The 17,013-nt window shown below is 42.9% G+C and overlaps 1 protein-coding gene across 1 annotated transcript; it reads right to left on the reverse strand.

Moving 5' to 3' along the window:
- Positions 1-209: 209 nt before the first annotated feature.
- LOC146578557 (uncharacterized) lies at positions 210-7,102 on the reverse strand. The gene is made up of 2 exons (XM_085268643.1): positions 409-7,102; positions 210-296 (listed from the first exon to the last, which is right to left on the reverse strand). Exon 1 carries the CDS (start codon positions 6,841-6,843, stop codon positions 988-990), a length of 5,856 nt encoding a protein of 1,951 aa, XP_085124769.1. The 5' UTR covers positions 6,844-7,102; the 3' UTR covers positions 210-296; positions 409-987.
- Positions 7,103-17,013: the final 9,911 nt, after the last annotated feature.

The following is a 17,013-nucleotide window of genomic DNA, read 5'->3' on the forward strand; positions in this document are numbered from 1 at the left end:
TGCTCACTGACCTCTCTAACTGTAACTCTGTCACTGACACATCTGCCAACATCTGTTCCTGTAACAGCTCAGAGGAGGAGTTCAGCTCTTTCTCTCAGATTATTATCAGGACAGTCAGAACAGGAGCAGAGTTTTGGTAAATGTGGCTGAAAGCACTGTGAAGTCATGCAAATACCAAACCTGAAACTCACCGATGGTAAAGTGGACATGTTTCTACTCTGGTCGAAAGAATCCACGCTTCGTACTGATGTCCACAATTCTTTTATTCCTCTCACAATCATGGAGCACCGTGAAAACTAGAAACAAGTAAAATAATATCGATAGCACATATGATATTCATCTCAGCCACTTATTTCCTTTCACAAGGTGCACAAGTGTTAAACAAATAACAGCATAATGATTTTTTACCGTGTACGCCTTGTAAAACCAGCAGTAGAAAAGTTGTATATTCCGAAAAGTCCGCCGTGTTACCGTTCTGTCTTGTCTCTCCCGCGCACAACTTCCGGTTCCCGCAACTCACAGGAAGTGACTACTTCACAATAATATTTTAACAGAAACATTTCTTATAAGCAGGATATATCACTGGATTCATAGATTACCTTTCCTACTGCAAATGTACACAAGCATGAGAAGCAAATAAAGAAAACAAATAGAAAACAATAACGATCTCAGATTCACTTTGGTGTTGTCATGGCAACCCACACAAACATTTCAGCGTCAGCTACACTCCCACCAATTACCTTTGATTATTACAATTGAGAACGTAAATGCACTTGCATTTCTCATTATATCAATGGTAATTCCCAAGCACCATGTTGTTGTTTTAAACATTCTTGCATTGACATAAACAATATTCTTTTCTCAACAAATGAATTCAACAATATGAACAGTAGATTTTACATCTCCATAACATGTGCATGAAGTACAGCATAATGACAACTTCTATTTTAGAAGGGAAATCTAATCAATGAATGACATTTTTCCCATTTAGCTGTTTTTCACCAGGACCACTAATTTCTGAATGGGTCTCTGAATGATTGAGGGTTGGACGAGGCGTTCGCCTCCCTTTCCTAACTTCCGATCACCAGTCTGGATTGTCACCTTCCGTACAAGTCCATCATCATCCTCATGTGCTTCCACAACCCTAGCAAGTTTCCATTCATTGCGAGGAACATCTTCCTCTTTGAGAATCACAATGTCACCCACCTCCACATTACGTCTTGGTGTATGCCATCGCTGTCTCAGAGCAATATTGGCCAGGTATTCCTTTCTCCATCTGTGCCAAAATTGCTCAGTCAAATACTGTACCCTTCTCCACCGTTTCTTAGCATACAGGTCCTCCTTGACGAATTTACCTGGAGGTGGAAGTGGGACTGAGGATTTCATGGTGATCAAGTGGTTCGGTGTGAGTGGCTCCAAGCTTTTGGGGTCATTGATGTTATCAACAGTGAGTGGGCGGTTATTCACGATGCACATAGCTTCATAAAGGAATGTCCTCAATGAAGCATCATCCAACCTTCCCACACTGCAGGCAAGGACTGTGCTCAGTACGCTTCTCACTGTCCGGATTTGACGCTCCCATGCGCCTCCAGCATGACTAGAGTGGGGCGTATTCATCTGGAAGTCGCACTGATTTTCTGCTAGGTATGCAGTCACTCTTTCCTTATCAAGTTCTTTCAGAGCCTTTGCCATCTCGTTTCTTGCCCCCATAAAGTTAGTTCCCTGATCGGACCTAATGTGCCTAACAGCTCCACGAAGGGCAATGAAGCAGCGCAAGGCATTGATGAATGCGTCAGTCGTCAAATCCTCCAACATCTCTATATGCACTGCCCTTGAGCAAAAACATGTGAAGAGGAGGCCGTACCGTTTTTGATCTTTGCGACCTTGTTTGGTGTGAAAAGGACCAAAGCAGTCCATACCACAATAAGTGAATGGTGGTGTGGGATCAACACGGTCACTAGGTAGATCTGCCATCCGTTGCTCCTCTGGTGGCGCGCGGGCTCTCCTGCACTGTACGCACTGCCTGATGTATTGGGCTACAGCCTTACTTCCACCAGTGATCCAGTAACCATTGGCTCTCAGGGCATTGAGGGTTTGTCCTCTGCCTTGGTGTTGTATCTTGGTATGATGGTGTGCAATGATGAGGTTTGTAACAGCACCATCTTTAGGAAGGATCACTGGGTGTCTTAACTCAAGAGGCACAGATGCCTTCCTCAGTCTTCCTCCTACTCTCATTATGCCATCTTGGAGAAATGGGTCAAGCTGAAAGAGTTGGTGGTTGCAAGGCAGCCTTCCTAGTTTCTGGCTGAGTGTGTTTAACTCCTCTTGAAAGGCATCTTGTTGTGCAAGCTTGACGAGAGTCTGTGCAGCTTGCTTTCTCTCTTCCACGCTTAAAGGCTCAGCGGTCCTGATCCTCTTTGCCAGCCGCTGGATACGAGCAATGACGTTGACAGCTGTAGTCCATCTTGAGAACCGCAGCAGATGCTTCTGGATGTCAAACTGCCTTGCTACATCAACCTTCAACACCTGAGTAGTCCTCACCTCTGGGTCTCCCACCAGCAAATCTGAAGTAGCCTGTTTTGTGGCTATCTCTCTTTCCCATAGAAAGCTGGGACCAGAGAACCAATTTGACTTGATGAGGTCAGCTACTTTGAGGCCTCTCGAGGCATGATCAGCAGGGTTTTCTCCTGTGTCAACATAGTACCATTTCCGTGCATCGGTGGTTTCTCGAATTCTCTGCACGCGGTTTGCCACGAACACATGGAACCTTCTTGCTTCATTATTGATGTAACCAAGCACGACCTTTGAGTCTGTCCAAAAATATTCGTCATCAACCTTGAGTTCTAGCTCCTCTCTTAACATGCTGCTCACAGATGCCGAGGTTACTGCTGCAGTTAACTCAAGTCTCGGTATGGTAACTATTTTGGTTGGTGCAACCCTCGCCTTGCCCATGACCAAGGAGCAGCATACCCTTTCTCTGCTTACCACTCTGATGTAAGAGCACTGGCCATACCCTTGACTGCTTGCATCAGAGAAATGATGAAGCTCGACTCTTTGAATCTCGCCAAGGCTGTCAGGTATGAAGCATCTTTGAATTTCAATTCTTTCCAGGTTCTCCAGATCCTTCATCCAAGTCTCCCACCTTAACTTCAAGCCTTTGGGTAGTGGCTCATCCCACCCTGTGCCTCTCTGACACATCTCCTGCAGCACTCTTTTCCCTTCAAGAATGACTGGGGCTAGAAACCCCAAAGGGTCATACAAGGAGGCCACAATTGAAAGAATCCCTCGGCGCGTTGCTGGTTTCTCCTCAAGTGACACCTTGAAGGAGAAGCTATCATTTTCAACATTCCACCTTATACCTAGCACTCTTTGAACTGGTAAATCCTCGTGATTAAGATCAACATTCTTTACCTCCGTAGCACGCTCTGCAACATCGACAGAGTCAAGGACCTCTCGGCTGTTGGAGAGAAATTTGTGAAGGTGCAGCTTTCCTTTGGCACACACGGCTTGGGCTTCTTTGACCAGTTCAATTGCCTTACCCACCGACTCTACACTTATGAGACCATCGTCGACATAGAAATGTTTCTGGATGAAGTTAGCTGCGGAGGGGTACTCTTTCTCACATTGGCTGGCAAGGTGCTTCATGCCATAATTGGCGCAGCCAGGGGATGATGATGCTCCAAACAGGTGAACCTTCATGCGGTACTCTCTGGGTTCAGAGTTTGTGTCTCCATTTTCCCACCAGAGAAACCGCAGGTAGTCTCTATCATCCTCGCTCACATGAAACCTGTGGAACATTTTCTCCACATCACACATGACTGCGATGGGATGTTTACGGAAGCGGCACAGCACGGCTGTTAGGCTATTTGTGAGGTCAGGTCCTGTTAGCAGATGGTCGTTTAAGGAGGTGCCTTCATACCTTGCAGAGCAGTCGAAAACCACTCTGATTTTTCCTGGTTTTCTGGGGTGGTAAACTCCTTGGTGTGGGATATACCAGACTTTCCCCAGCTCTGCTTGGTTTTCCACTTTCTCTGCATCTCCATCCTTGAAGACACCTTCCATAAATCTCACGTAGTCTATTTTGAATTTGGGATCTCTGTCCAGCTTCCTCTTTAGATGCTTCAGCCGTACTAACGCCAGCCCTTTGTTGTCTGGGAGATGCGGACGTGCTTTGAAAGGGAGAGGCATCTCCAGGTGACCATCCTTATTTTGTTGGATTCTGTCTTTCAAGATCTGCAGGAAGCAAATATCTTCTTGAGATATGCTTCTGTCACCAGGTTTTGTGTCTGCAAAATCAGACTCCAGGGCCTTGATGACAGCAAATGGTGTTATGGGTGGCACCTCTCTGACAGACACTCGATGACAAAAACCAGTCACATCTTTAGCCTGCACACGCTGTGGTGCGCTTCCCACAATGCTCCAACCAAGATCCGTCTCAATAGCATAAGGCTCATAGTCACCCCCAGTGACGACCCTTCTTGGAATTAACGCTCTGGAGCAGTCGTATCCAATCAACAATCCAACACCACAGTCCATCAACGGGGGTATCTCCTGGGCCATGCTTACAAGGTGTTTCCATTTGTTGGCTGTCTGGCAAGTGGGAATATGTGTGCGGTCAAGGGGAATGAAGTCCCTTGTGTAGGCTGGAGGCAAACTGATGGAAACATTAGAGGAAAATCCTCTAACTTTGAGCTTGCATACTCTTTGACTCTTCACGACTGAGTCTCTCCCCATCATGGTGGAAAGTTTAAGTTTCACTGGTTCCATTGTTGCTTGTAGCTTTTCGCACACCTCCTGATCAACAAATGTGTGACTGCTTTGAGTGTCCAATAGTGCATACACTAGGGTTTCAGTGTCCGGAGCACTAAGTGTTGAGATCCACACTGGGACTATCATTGATGTACTCCCACCTTCACCTCCACTCACACAACATGATAATGACAACGTACTTTCTTCAGCTGCGCCTTGTGTTGATGCTGCTGTAGAACGATCTTCATGCAATGGCGTTGGGTGACTCTTTCTGCATATGCCACACATGGCCCTGTTCCTACAGTCTTTAGAATTGTGACCCTTTCTTAGACATGCAAAACACAACTTATTTTCAAGTATGCATTTTTTCTTATCCTCTACAGACATGTCCATAAGCCTCTTGCATTTATGTATGGAATGGTTCTCACTACAGCAAATACACTGGCCATTATTGGAATTTTGTGTTGGTGTGGTCCATTTCTTTGGTTTCCCTGCATCTCCCAACTTGATTTCACCAGGGTCAGATTTGGCGGTGGAGCTTGATGGAATCGGGGGTTTCACATTTGTGGCAAACGTGTTTGCTTTTGAACGCTTCATCTCTCTTGCTGGTGCCTCTGCAGAGTGCCTTAAGGCATGTAAGGATGACACTGGATTGCATGCGATGCGTGACTCCTTAGAGATAAAGGAAGCAAACTCATGAAAGCTTGGATAGTCGTTGCCCCGATCTAGCTGCTCTGTGACATAACGGTTCCATCTAGATGTCACCCAATCAGGAAGCTTGACTAGTATTTTCTGATTCTCCTCACAGTCGTTAAGAACCTGTAAGCCCTTTACGTGAGGCATGGCATTACTACATGTTTGGAGGAAATCACTGAAATCTCTTAACTTGAGATATTCCTTTCCACCAATCTTCGGCCACCCATTTAGCTTATCTCTGAAAGCCCGCTGCACTACAAAGGAATGGCCATATCTAGCATTTAACCTATCCCATGCTTGTTGATAGGCTTCTTCATCTTTTCTGTAGAAGCTGCCTTCAAGAGAGGATTTTGCCTCACCTGCTATGTACTTTTGCAGGTAGAATAGCCTGTCTGCAGGGTCAGAGCATCGTCTCTCTATGAGGGCTTTGAAGCTTATGCTCCATTCTGTAAACTTCAGAGGATCGCCCGAGAATACAGAAGGTTCTGGAGTTGGCAAGCGAGTAAGAGCTAATGACTCTTGTAGCGATTGGACCAATGATGTCTCGTTTTGCACAACCTGCCGTTCTTGATCTGGGATGTGGTGAGCGAAGGGGTGTGCATCACTCACTTTGCTGAATGGAGGACTGCGTGTCCCATCCCTTCCCTCTTCTTCAGTGTAGACATTTAGCTTTGCCTGAATTACATCAATGTCCCTCTGATTTTCAAGTTTTCTCAACTGCTGACGTTGAGCTTCGATGGCAGCTTCCATATCAATTTCGGCTTTCTTTGCAGCCAGCTGAGCAGCCACTTCCGCTCTCATAGCTGGAATGCTAGGTGACTCTGAGAGATGGTTAGAATTGTGACAGCTGGGTGCAGTAACTCTGGAGGCTGTGGATCCATATATGGACCTAGCATATTCATTATCAAGTAGCATGCGTAACCTTGATCTTTCCGCCACCGTGTCAAACTCACCTTCATCTTCAGTCAGACGTACTCTCATCAGCTGCAGCAAGTCGGCCGTCACGGCTGAGCATGCATCGATCTTTCTTCGAAATTCTTGACTTGGTGAGGTTTGGAGTCGAATTCTGTCATACTGTTCCTTTAATTCAGACTCAAGCTTCTCAGCCTCATCCATCATATCATACATGTCACTCTCAGAGCATACTTGCTTTAACTTTGTGCGAATGTCTCTTACGTTGCTTTTCCATTTCTCGTATGTTGCTTTGAACCTCTTCTCCTTTTGAGTTAACTCTTGATCTTTCAGTTCCTGCATTTTTGGCGTTAATCGCCTTTCACGAGAGGATTTTCTTGCTTTTGTCTCAGATTTCTCAGACACTACACTTTTTTCCTCTTCCAAATCCCCTGCATCTTGTACTTCTGACATAACATCAGGGTGACTATGACCATCTTTAGACATTTTCAGACTTTAAAGGGGGTATCTTATGAAGAGGACAAGATAACTAAGGTAATTACAAGAATGGATGTAATAGGCGGAGAATTATTAAAATTAACACAAAGGAACCTTAGCTTAGATTCTTACGTATGACAGCAAATAAATTTTCAGTTTCAGCCTTCATGAAGCTTGCAAGCAACAGGTAAGAAAACAACAATAATTTCCAGAACTTCAACAGATTGTCCTTTTTTTTTTTCTTTTTTTTTTTTTTTTTCTTTTTTTGTTTGTTTGTTTGCTTGTTTGTTTTTTTTGTTTTTTTTTTTACACAATCCGAAATTTGAACACTATTAATTCCTTGTCCATTACAGCAAATTTGTAGCTCATGTTCTATCCATCAACTCATGAGGCATAATAACTGCACAATATAGCCTGAGGACTCACGCTTTAGCCTGAAACCGCTTCTTGGAGTGTCCGCTGAATCTGCAGCTCCCGATTGGTTGTCACAAAATGCAAAGCAACGTGTCCACTGAAGCCTGTAGCTCGCTGCAGGATGAGAAGCAACCGAGACCTGTAGCTTGCTGCAGGATGAGAAGAGCTTTGCACACCGACGCCTGTAGCTTGCTGCAGGAGGGGAAGCGCGTTTGCAAACCGAGACCTGTAGCTTGCTGCAGGATGAGAAGAGCTTTGCACACCGAAGCCTCCAGATGGATTGGGACACGTTTTCACTGTTTCTACTCTGGTCGAAAGAATCCACGCTTCGTACTGATGTCCACAATTCTTTTATTCCTCTCACAATCATGGAGCACCGTGAAAACTAGAAACAAGTAAAATAATATCGATAGCACATATGATATTCATCTCAGCCACTTATTTCCTTTCACAAGGTGCACAAGTGTTAAACAAATAACAGCATAATGATTTTTTACCGTGTACGCCTTGTAAAACCAGCAGTAGAAAAGTTGTATATTCCGAAAAGTCCGCCGTGTTACCGTTCTGTCTTGTCTCTCCCGCGCACAACTTCCGGTTCCCGCAACTCACAGGAAGTGACTACTTCACAATAATATTTTAACAGAAACATTTCTTATAAGCAGGATATATCACTGGATTCATAGATTACCTTTCCTACTGCAAATGTACACAAGCATGAGAAGCAAATAAAGAAAACAAATAGAAAACAATAACGATCTCAGATTCACTTTGGTGTTGTCATGGCAACCCACACAAACATTTCAGCGTCAGCTACAGGACACATGTGTGACCTTGAGGATTGTTTGCAGATGTCTATGAGGTCTGTGTGTCACATTTTCAGCCGTTATTGAAGGTTTTGCTTCAAGTCAGTTCTGTGAATTCAAACATGGTGAAGGTGGTGATTTGAAAAAAAAAAAAAGCTGTGAACATCCAAAGATGAGAGGAGCTCATGTCTGCTAACTGAAGTGTGGAGAACACAGATGCTTTAGGGAGAAGTGTAAAGGATCCATGCAGAGAACAACATGAACACCATGAAGAACATTTAACAAGAAGGTGAAGCAGAGCTGATGATGTGAGGATAAAAGTGAATGTTTGAGAGACGTTAGAGAGGCTGAGCTGTTTTGGTCAGTTGGTGATTTAATAAATATCACTATGTGAATTCTGTTCGCATGGTGAACAGTGACATACAATTTTATCACTGCTCAGTGACAAAATTGTATGTTCTATTCTAACATCCTCATTCATGTCAAAGTTTCTTGAACAGAAATTAGATCTAAAGGTGACGTCTTGTGAATTCCATCTTTGCTCCAGCTCTGTACTGTGTTCGTGTTTGAAATCAGCCGTTATGTAACGTGTGCTTGATCAGGTCACAGACTTTGAGGATTGTTGACAGATGTCTATGCGGTTTGTGTGGAACAAATTAAACAATCAAAGATGAGAGGACCACACAAAGTAAAAGGTCAGAGGAAAGCAGAGCATGTTTTCATGTTTGTTCAGGTTTGCTTAATGAAGTTTAGACAATAATGATCACACTGATGATCTGACAGTTTCCTTCTGGTCCCTCCTCTGAGGTCAGAGCCTGAAGATGTTTAAATCAGAAACTCTGAAGGTCTTTGAGTGTGGAGAGAGTAAAACATGTGACATCAATGTCTCAAAGTCACAATAATAATAATAAGTTTTCATCTTTATCAAAGTCACATCACCAGTGGCGTGTCTAGAAAATTTTGTTGGGGGGGCCAGGTAGGGGCACAGATTTGGAGAAGGGTGGCAGATGTAATTGGCAGATAATGTTAAAAACAATTCTACCAACCGTTAACCATAATTCAATAACCCTATAAACCTAATAACCGAATGCACTTTTAACTCTTATTAGAATGAGATTTTAACCACTACGGTGCAAAGTTTTTAGATACTGCATTGATAAAGTACAAGAGATACAATCAGTCAGTGTTTATTCAGCAGTCAAAGACATCAATATTTGCATAGTATTTTTACTGACATGTAGAGCACACATGTTTTGGGCAAAAACATTTTTGAATATTAAAATACGAACATTTTTAACATACAATTGGCAAATTAGCCAATGCCTGTTAAAAAAAAAAGATAATCTTCTCACAAACTGGTGTTTGATTTTGAAACAGGAAAAAAGTGGGGAAACAACTGAAAAGACTAACATTTGAATAAAACCTGAGAGCAAGTAAATACTTTCTATGCTGCCTTATGGTAAACTTTGGTAATATTGATGTATAAAGAACAACACTGGCTGATGATGAAATACAGTCAGCTGGCATGGTGACACTGCCAGTATTAACCTGCAGGGCTGGACTGGGACAGAAAATCGGGCATTTTGACTACAGACCGGCCCACCAGGTATTAAAGCCATAAAGCCTTTGAATGAAAACAAATGCTGTTGTGACAGTGATGTACAGTCTTGTTGGTATATGTATGATTTCTATACATTTTACGTCAGATAAAAACTTTGTTCACAAGATTCAGATAATTATTTAATAAAAGCTAGATATTTTAACTGAGAATAAAAAAGAAAAGTATTTCTTTGTGCCCCCCTCTCCCTATTAATGCCCTACTTGGCCCCCTGGCAACACACTGCTAGACCCGCACCTGCACAGTTACCAGCTGTCAGCTACATAAAAAAAGGATCCTGGTGTTATTTATCTCTCAGAAACAGTTCATAACTTCCCTTCAACTCATTCATGTCACCTAAAAGGTAAACCTGTTTCTCCATCACCTGTTCAGCTCTGATGGTTCAGTAAGGACATCTCCTGGTTTCATCTTCATGTTTCCCTCTCATCACATATCCAAACCGACATCATGACCAGCAGGTTTACAGCTGTGGCTCCAGCAAACATCAGCTGATACTAGAAATTAATATTAAATAAATTCTAACAACAGCTGATCAAGCTTAAACGTGCTGCTTTTGTTTAGCGCGACATCTGCTGGTTTCCTGTTTCTGGTGCAAAGTGGGCGATAAATAAATGAGAGAGAAAAGCTGATCATTGATCAGTTTCATGATTGAAGTAGCAATAGAAGAGCGGGGGGGAGATAAGAGAAGAGGTAGCTGTAAATACAGAATAACTCCAGCTTTGTGTCTTTTTCCATTCTAGCTAAAGTCCGGGACAAACTGCGTCTCTTCTCAGCTCAATACGAAATGCGTAATATTTTCTCTGATTGAGGGACCATTCCATTTTTTTAAGGAGCCGTTGGCAACTCTACTAAATAACCTTATGAATAAAATAAAGTTCACTATCAGTAACATCATAGCAACCGAACAGCTGTATAGAAACTCGTCATGCTAGCTCACGCAGTATGAGGCATTGTAACTGACTGTAAAAAGTCAGCACAACAAAAATGAACTCCACCTAAACTTGGTTTATATCTGACCCAGATAGACTGCAGGTCATAACTTCTTACTTGAAGTTCAGTTCACCTGACACTTGGACCAGCGGCCACCTCGGGTCTCTCCTCCTGCCTCACCTTCCCTCATCCACCTGTTGCCTCTGTGGAAGCTCCGCCATAGCCACCACCAAACAACTGAGTTATTTTTACACATCGGCCAAGATCTGGCCAATCCACCACCTCCCATTGTTCATGCCGTTACAAAAATAAATAAATAAATAAGTCATCAGCCCACCATGCAAACGTCCGATGGCTAGTCCAGCTATGTTAACTTGTTAATCTTTCGCCGAAAAAATGTTTTCTGCGGTGCCGTCTTTCGTGCTTGGCTCTCCTACCTTTGCTAACATGATGTGCATAGTGCAGAAGCCGGTGCTGCATTCACTTACCCTCGGATATCTGAGCTTCACTGTGAAACCATAATCGTACATTTCATATTTCATTAAATTTTATTGTTTTAGTGGCCACTCTGGTTGGGGGGTCAGGCCACCCCACTGCACATCACATGTTACAAAGTGCTGTCCCACTGCTGTGTGCACCATACGAACATGTGACACCATCGCAGTGTTTAAGTGTTAGAGTGAACTCCTCATCCTCTCCTTCAGTCTGAACCAGGAAGTGATGTCAGCACAGATCAGAGTTTTTCCTCTTTAACTGAATGCTGTAGGTGAAACATTTAGAGGACACCAGTCAGCTGCTCTGTGATTCCAGTTTTTACAGATTCAAGAAGATCTGAGGCCGACTCAATGATCTGCTGTGAGAACACACTCACATGTGACAGAAACCCTCAGAGACACAAAGTAACATTTTAGTGTTTTGTAATAAAGTAACACACTGACACTGATCACAGCTCCACTTTCTCTGAAAGCAGCTTTGAGCAGCAATCAGCAGGATTCTGGTGAACAGCTGTTCAGGTTTAGGACGGAGCTCAGACTGTCCTGGTCACACTGAGCAGCGACTGTTTGCTCATCTGGACTCTTTGTGTTGTTGTTTGTGTGTTGTTGTTTGATAGCATCACTGTGTCATATATCATGTACTTTATCTGCTTTATACTTTTCTACATAGATCATAACTAGTTCATGTAGTTGTGCTCTTGCACTGATTGTTGTGTGTGTGTACTTGTGAAGCAGCACTGGATCAATGCATACAGTGGGGCAAAAAAGTATTTAGTCAGCCACCGATTGTGCAAGTTCCCCCACTTAAAATGATGACAGAGGTCAGTAATTTGCACCAGAGGTACACTTCAACTGTGAGAGACAGAATGTGAAAAAAAAAATCCATGAATCCACATGGTAGGATTTGTAAAGAATTTATTCGTAAATCAGGGTGGAAAATAAGTATTTGGTCAATAACAAAAATACAACTCAATACTTTGTAACATAACCTTTGTTGGCAATAACAGAGGTCAAACGTTTACTATAGGTCTTTACCAGGTTTGCACACACAGTAGCTGGTATTTTGGCCCGTTCCTCCATGCAGATCTTCTCGAGAGCAGTGATGTTTAGGGGATGTCGCCGAGCAACACGGACTTTCAACTCCCGCCACAGATTTTCTATGGGGTTGAGGTCTGGAGACTGGCTAGGCCACTCCAGGACTTTCAAATGCTTCTTACGGAGCCACTCCTTTGTTGCCCGGGCGGTGTGTTTTGGATCATTGTCATGTTGGAAGACCCAGCCTCGTTTCATCTTCAAAGTTCTCACTGATGGAAGGAGGTTTTGGCTCAAAATCTCACGATACATGGCCCCATTCATTCTGTCCTTAACACGGATCAGTCGTCCTGTCCCCTTGGCAGAAAAACAGCCCCATAGCATGATGTTTCCACCCCCATGCTTCACAGTAGGTATGGTGTTCTTGGGATGCAACTCAGTATTCTTCTTCCTCCAAACACGACGAGTTGAGTTTATACCAAAAAGTTCTACTTTGGTTTCATCTGACCACATGACATTCTCCCAATCCTCTGTTGTATCATCCATGTGCTCTCTGGCAAACTTCAGACGGGCCTGGACATGCACTGGCTTCAGCAGCGGAACACATCTGGCACTGCAGGATTTGATTCCCTGCCGTTGTAGTGTGTTACTGATGGTGACCTTTGTTACTTTGGTCCCAGCTCTCTGAAGGTCATTCACCAGGACCCCCGTGTGGTTCTGGGATCTTTGCTCACCGTTCTCATGATCATTTTGACCCCACGGGATGAGATCTTGCGTGGAGCCCCAGATCGAGGGAGATTATCAGTGGTCTTGTATGTCTTCCATTTTCTGATGATTGCTCCCACAGTTGATTTTTTCACACCAAGCTGCTTGCCTATTGTAGATTCACTCTTCCCAGTCTGGTGCAGGTCTACAATACTTTTCCTGGTGTCCTTCGAAAGCTCTTTGGTCTTGGCCATGGCGGCGTTTCGAGTCTGACTGTTTGAGGCTGTGGACAGGTGTCTTTTATACAGATGATGAGTTCAAACAGGTGCCATTCATACAGGTAACGAGTGGGGGACAGAAAAGCTTCTTACAGAAGACGTTACAGGTCTGTGAGAGCCAGAGATTTTCCTTGTTTGAGGTGACCAAATACTTATTTTCCACCCTGATTTACGAATAAATTCTTTACAAATCCTACCATGTGAATTCATGGATTTTTTTTCACATTCTGTCTCTCACAGTTGAAGTGTACCTCTGGTGCAAATTACTGACCTCTGTCATCATTTTAAGTGGGGGAACTTGCACAATCGGTGGCTGACTAAATACTTTTTTGCCCCACTGTATAACTGATGTGCACATGTCCAACAGAAGAAGGTCGTCATCGTCTGTCCTGTTTCCTTATTCTGTCATTATTGCTCCCAGAATTGTGTTATTATTTCAAACATGTGAAGTTGAACTCTGACACATAAAATCAAACAGCTCAGCAACCAGTCACACATTTAACTGTAACGCAGCTCTTTGAGTGTTTGAACCTGCTGTTGTGTTGCTTTTGTGTGCTGGTGTCACAGATGGCTGCTGCTGCCGTGACAACAAACACACAACCACTGTCATGTTGTCTGATTTAAAGGACATGAAGAGAGCGGAACAACACAGTTTATTTTTTCAATACGATGTCACAATGATGCCATAAAGAGTCACAAAATCACACACTGCATGAAAACATCTTAAAATCTGAAATTTTACAGGTTATAAAAGCCAAAGATTTCCAGTTCTGCTCCAATCATGTGGGTAAATATAATAAATACAAAGGTCAAAGGTCAGGGTCACGTGAGGACAAAGCTTTAGTTTCCATCTCCAAACATTAAAACAATATATTAGTCATTGGAGGACATGAACACTCTTTGTTTGAGCTTTTTAAAATATTATTTTTTCAGTGCAACATTATGTGACTTCACATTGACATAAAGATGAATATACTGCACTAGATTTACATATTAACACTGCTGACATCAGCACATGATCTATAAAACCTGATGATGTCATCAGGCTGACGTCAGCATGATGCCATAAAGACATCATGAAACATCAGTAGTAGAGCCCTCTTGTTATCTCCTGTAGTCTGAGTGTAGCCATTATAACAGTGAGACAGCACTGCCACCATGAGGTCAAACTGGAGCATTGCAGGTAATAATTCTCGGCCTGAACACTGTTGGAACATCAGATTTGGTTTTATCAGAGTTAAAGGCAGTAATTAGGCTCCAACCTTGTGCAGAGGCTACACCTGATGTTAATAAAAGTCTTTCTATGCAGCCTTGAATAAATATCTGTGTAATATCAGCGCTTTATGCTCGAGTAGAAAAGCTATTAAAGTGGTCCATTTACCATATTTAATGATTTGGGGATGAGACAAACTCCAGGCTTCATACCTGAACCAGCTAAATGACACTATTTGACTTTTTTATTATCACAGTAGATACCAAACATACGTTTGTACCAAAACTGAATTCAGTTAGCTGTTAGCTTGCTTTTCGTGTAATACGTACTATTGGTCATTTTTACGAGTCCCATGATTTCTAATCAGTCGGGAAAAGGACAAAGATGGCAGTCAGTGGACATAGTGGATTAATGAGCTAAAGACACGATTTATAGGTTTCATGGTCTGACTGTGTGGATGCTGAGGGTATAGCTGTCTGATATTCTGATTTTTCTGATTGTCTGTCACAGTCGACATTTTGTTGGAGATGATGTATTTGAATGTGAAATTACTTTAAAATTTTGACAAATTTGACAAAATATAGTTTAACATGAATTTTTGAATCCATGTTCACAGACTGTGTCTCGTCAGATTACAAATTTAAATTAATAGTTGAGAGCAGTGAGTTCAGTTAAGTCCACGTATAGAGTATTTAAGTCAGATGGACTGAGAAATCTCAGTGTGGACCATGATATTGATTTTTTTTAATGCAGTAAAATAATTCCTTTATTCCCACTGTTAGCAGTGTTTGATTTAGTGTTTTCATAAAAGCCTATTTCTTGTGTGTATATTAGTGCTCAGAAGAACAGACATGTGGTTTAAGGCCTAGACAAAAAAAATCCTCCTCATCAACACTTTTTTGTTTGTCAGGGGACATTTGTTTTGTAATAATTGTTGTTCTTTTGATATGATTTGCAGCAGGCCATAGTTTATTTAACACAGTGGATGGTGCAGCAGAGATACCTGACTCAAAACAGGACACTCTTTCAGGGCCAGTGAATGTCACCTCTCCTCCAGCTACAGGTAGATATGAGCAGCACTTAGATGAATTTTTTGATTTTGCTCTGACAAATATGTAGCTTGCTATCGCCAGTGTGTGAATGTGTGTGTGAATGGGTGGATGACTGAATGTAGTGTAAAGCGCTTTGGGGTCCTATGGACTAGAAAAGCGCTATACAAATGCTGGCCATTTACCATAAAAAAAAAAAAATTAACATTTTAGAAATTCAATTTCCTGATCCATTTTTGATCTTTTCTATCACTTTTCCCAATGTACCTGCAATTAATTCCAGATCCTTGTCTCTGTGTCGCTCCGTGTACCTGGCCTGTACCACCACAGTCGCTGTCTTCACAGTTTCCGCCCTCCGTCTTTCTTTCACACAATGTTGTGATCATAGTCCTAGACCCTATCTTTGCATGTGATTAGCTACATTAAAATGAAGGCCTACAGAATATGACATAAAGTCATTGTGAGCTGAGATTCTAGGTTTATCCAATTGTCACAAGAAGTCACCTCAGGGACAGTACTTGTTGAGAGTCCGAATCCGAAGAAGATGTTTCGGACTCTGGAGGTGTGGAAAGTGACTGACCTTAGGTACCGACCAGAGGGCACGGGTCACACGGGTGGTGGGTGGGGTGCAAGGGGTCACCCATGATGACAGTGGTTTTCCTGAGAATGGAGGACATGGCAATGGCCTCCATGGGTGGCAGAGGGCAGCCAATGTTTTTCTTTTGTGGGGTTAATTACCCTCTGTGCAGCCTTTCTGTTCTCAGTTTTGGCCCCTGCGTACCTAATACCTAGGCAGTAGGAGAGTACGCTCTCCACTGAAGCACAGTAAAAGACTCGCAGCAGCTTCCGGTCTGGGTTATTCTTTCTCAGGACAAGGAGGAAATGCAGTTGCTCCTGGGCCTTCTTTACCAACATGTTGGTGTTGTGAGCCCAGGTGAGATTGACAGAGATGTGGCTGCTGGACTCATGGACTGTTTGGGGCCAGTTGATGAGGAAATATTTAAATCAGGATCAGGTTTAAGGTGGTCCAGTTTGGTGGTAAAAATGTCTGGGATTATGGTGTTGAACGCTGAGATGTAGTCCACGAAGACCATCCTCACGTATCTTTTCCTGTGACGGCTATAGGTCTGTAGCCATGACCAGGGTGCTTGGAGGGGCTTTTTTTTCCTGAGGGGATGTAGGCAGGGATGAGGAGCAGAGAGATTCTGTCAGATTGTCCTAGGTCATGGAGGGGTGTCAGTCTGTAGGCCTGCTTGATATCTTCACATGATTCAGTGTCCTTACCCCTCTGGTAGGACATGTAACATATTGGTGGAATTTGGGGAGTACAATTTTCACACATGCCTGATTAAAGTCCCCAACAATGATATGGACACCCTGGTTGCTTTCTGCTCTGGTCGCACCTTTCCTTACAGGAGTATTTGGTGTGATCTTGATGGTGTAATGTCCAGCTTGGTAACTCCACCTAGGCATTGGAGATGTTTGGATGGAGCCAAGATTCAGTTACAATTCAGTTTCAGTAGATAACACTCCCAGACAAAACAGTTACAGTAAATTTCTGATCAACTATAAAAATATTTTTGATGATGTTCCTGTGTATTATGTTGTTTCTATGTGCTGTATTTTTAATAATAAGTTAAGCA

This window comes from Mchenga conophoros, linkage group LG3 (assembly GCF_057382185.1).
Source record: "Mchenga conophoros isolate Kocher_MC1m ecotype Shallow Benthic linkage group LG3, M_conophoros_male_GT1.1, whole genome shotgun sequence".
In the NCBI taxonomy this organism is placed as follows: domain Eukaryota; kingdom Metazoa; phylum Chordata; class Actinopteri; order Cichliformes; family Cichlidae; genus Mchenga; species Mchenga conophoros.

Coding starts and splice junctions, on each gene's coding strand:
- LOC146578557 (XM_085268643.1), bottom strand. CDS start 6,843: ATGTCTAAAGATGGTCATAGTCACCCTGATGTTATGTCAGAAGTACAA.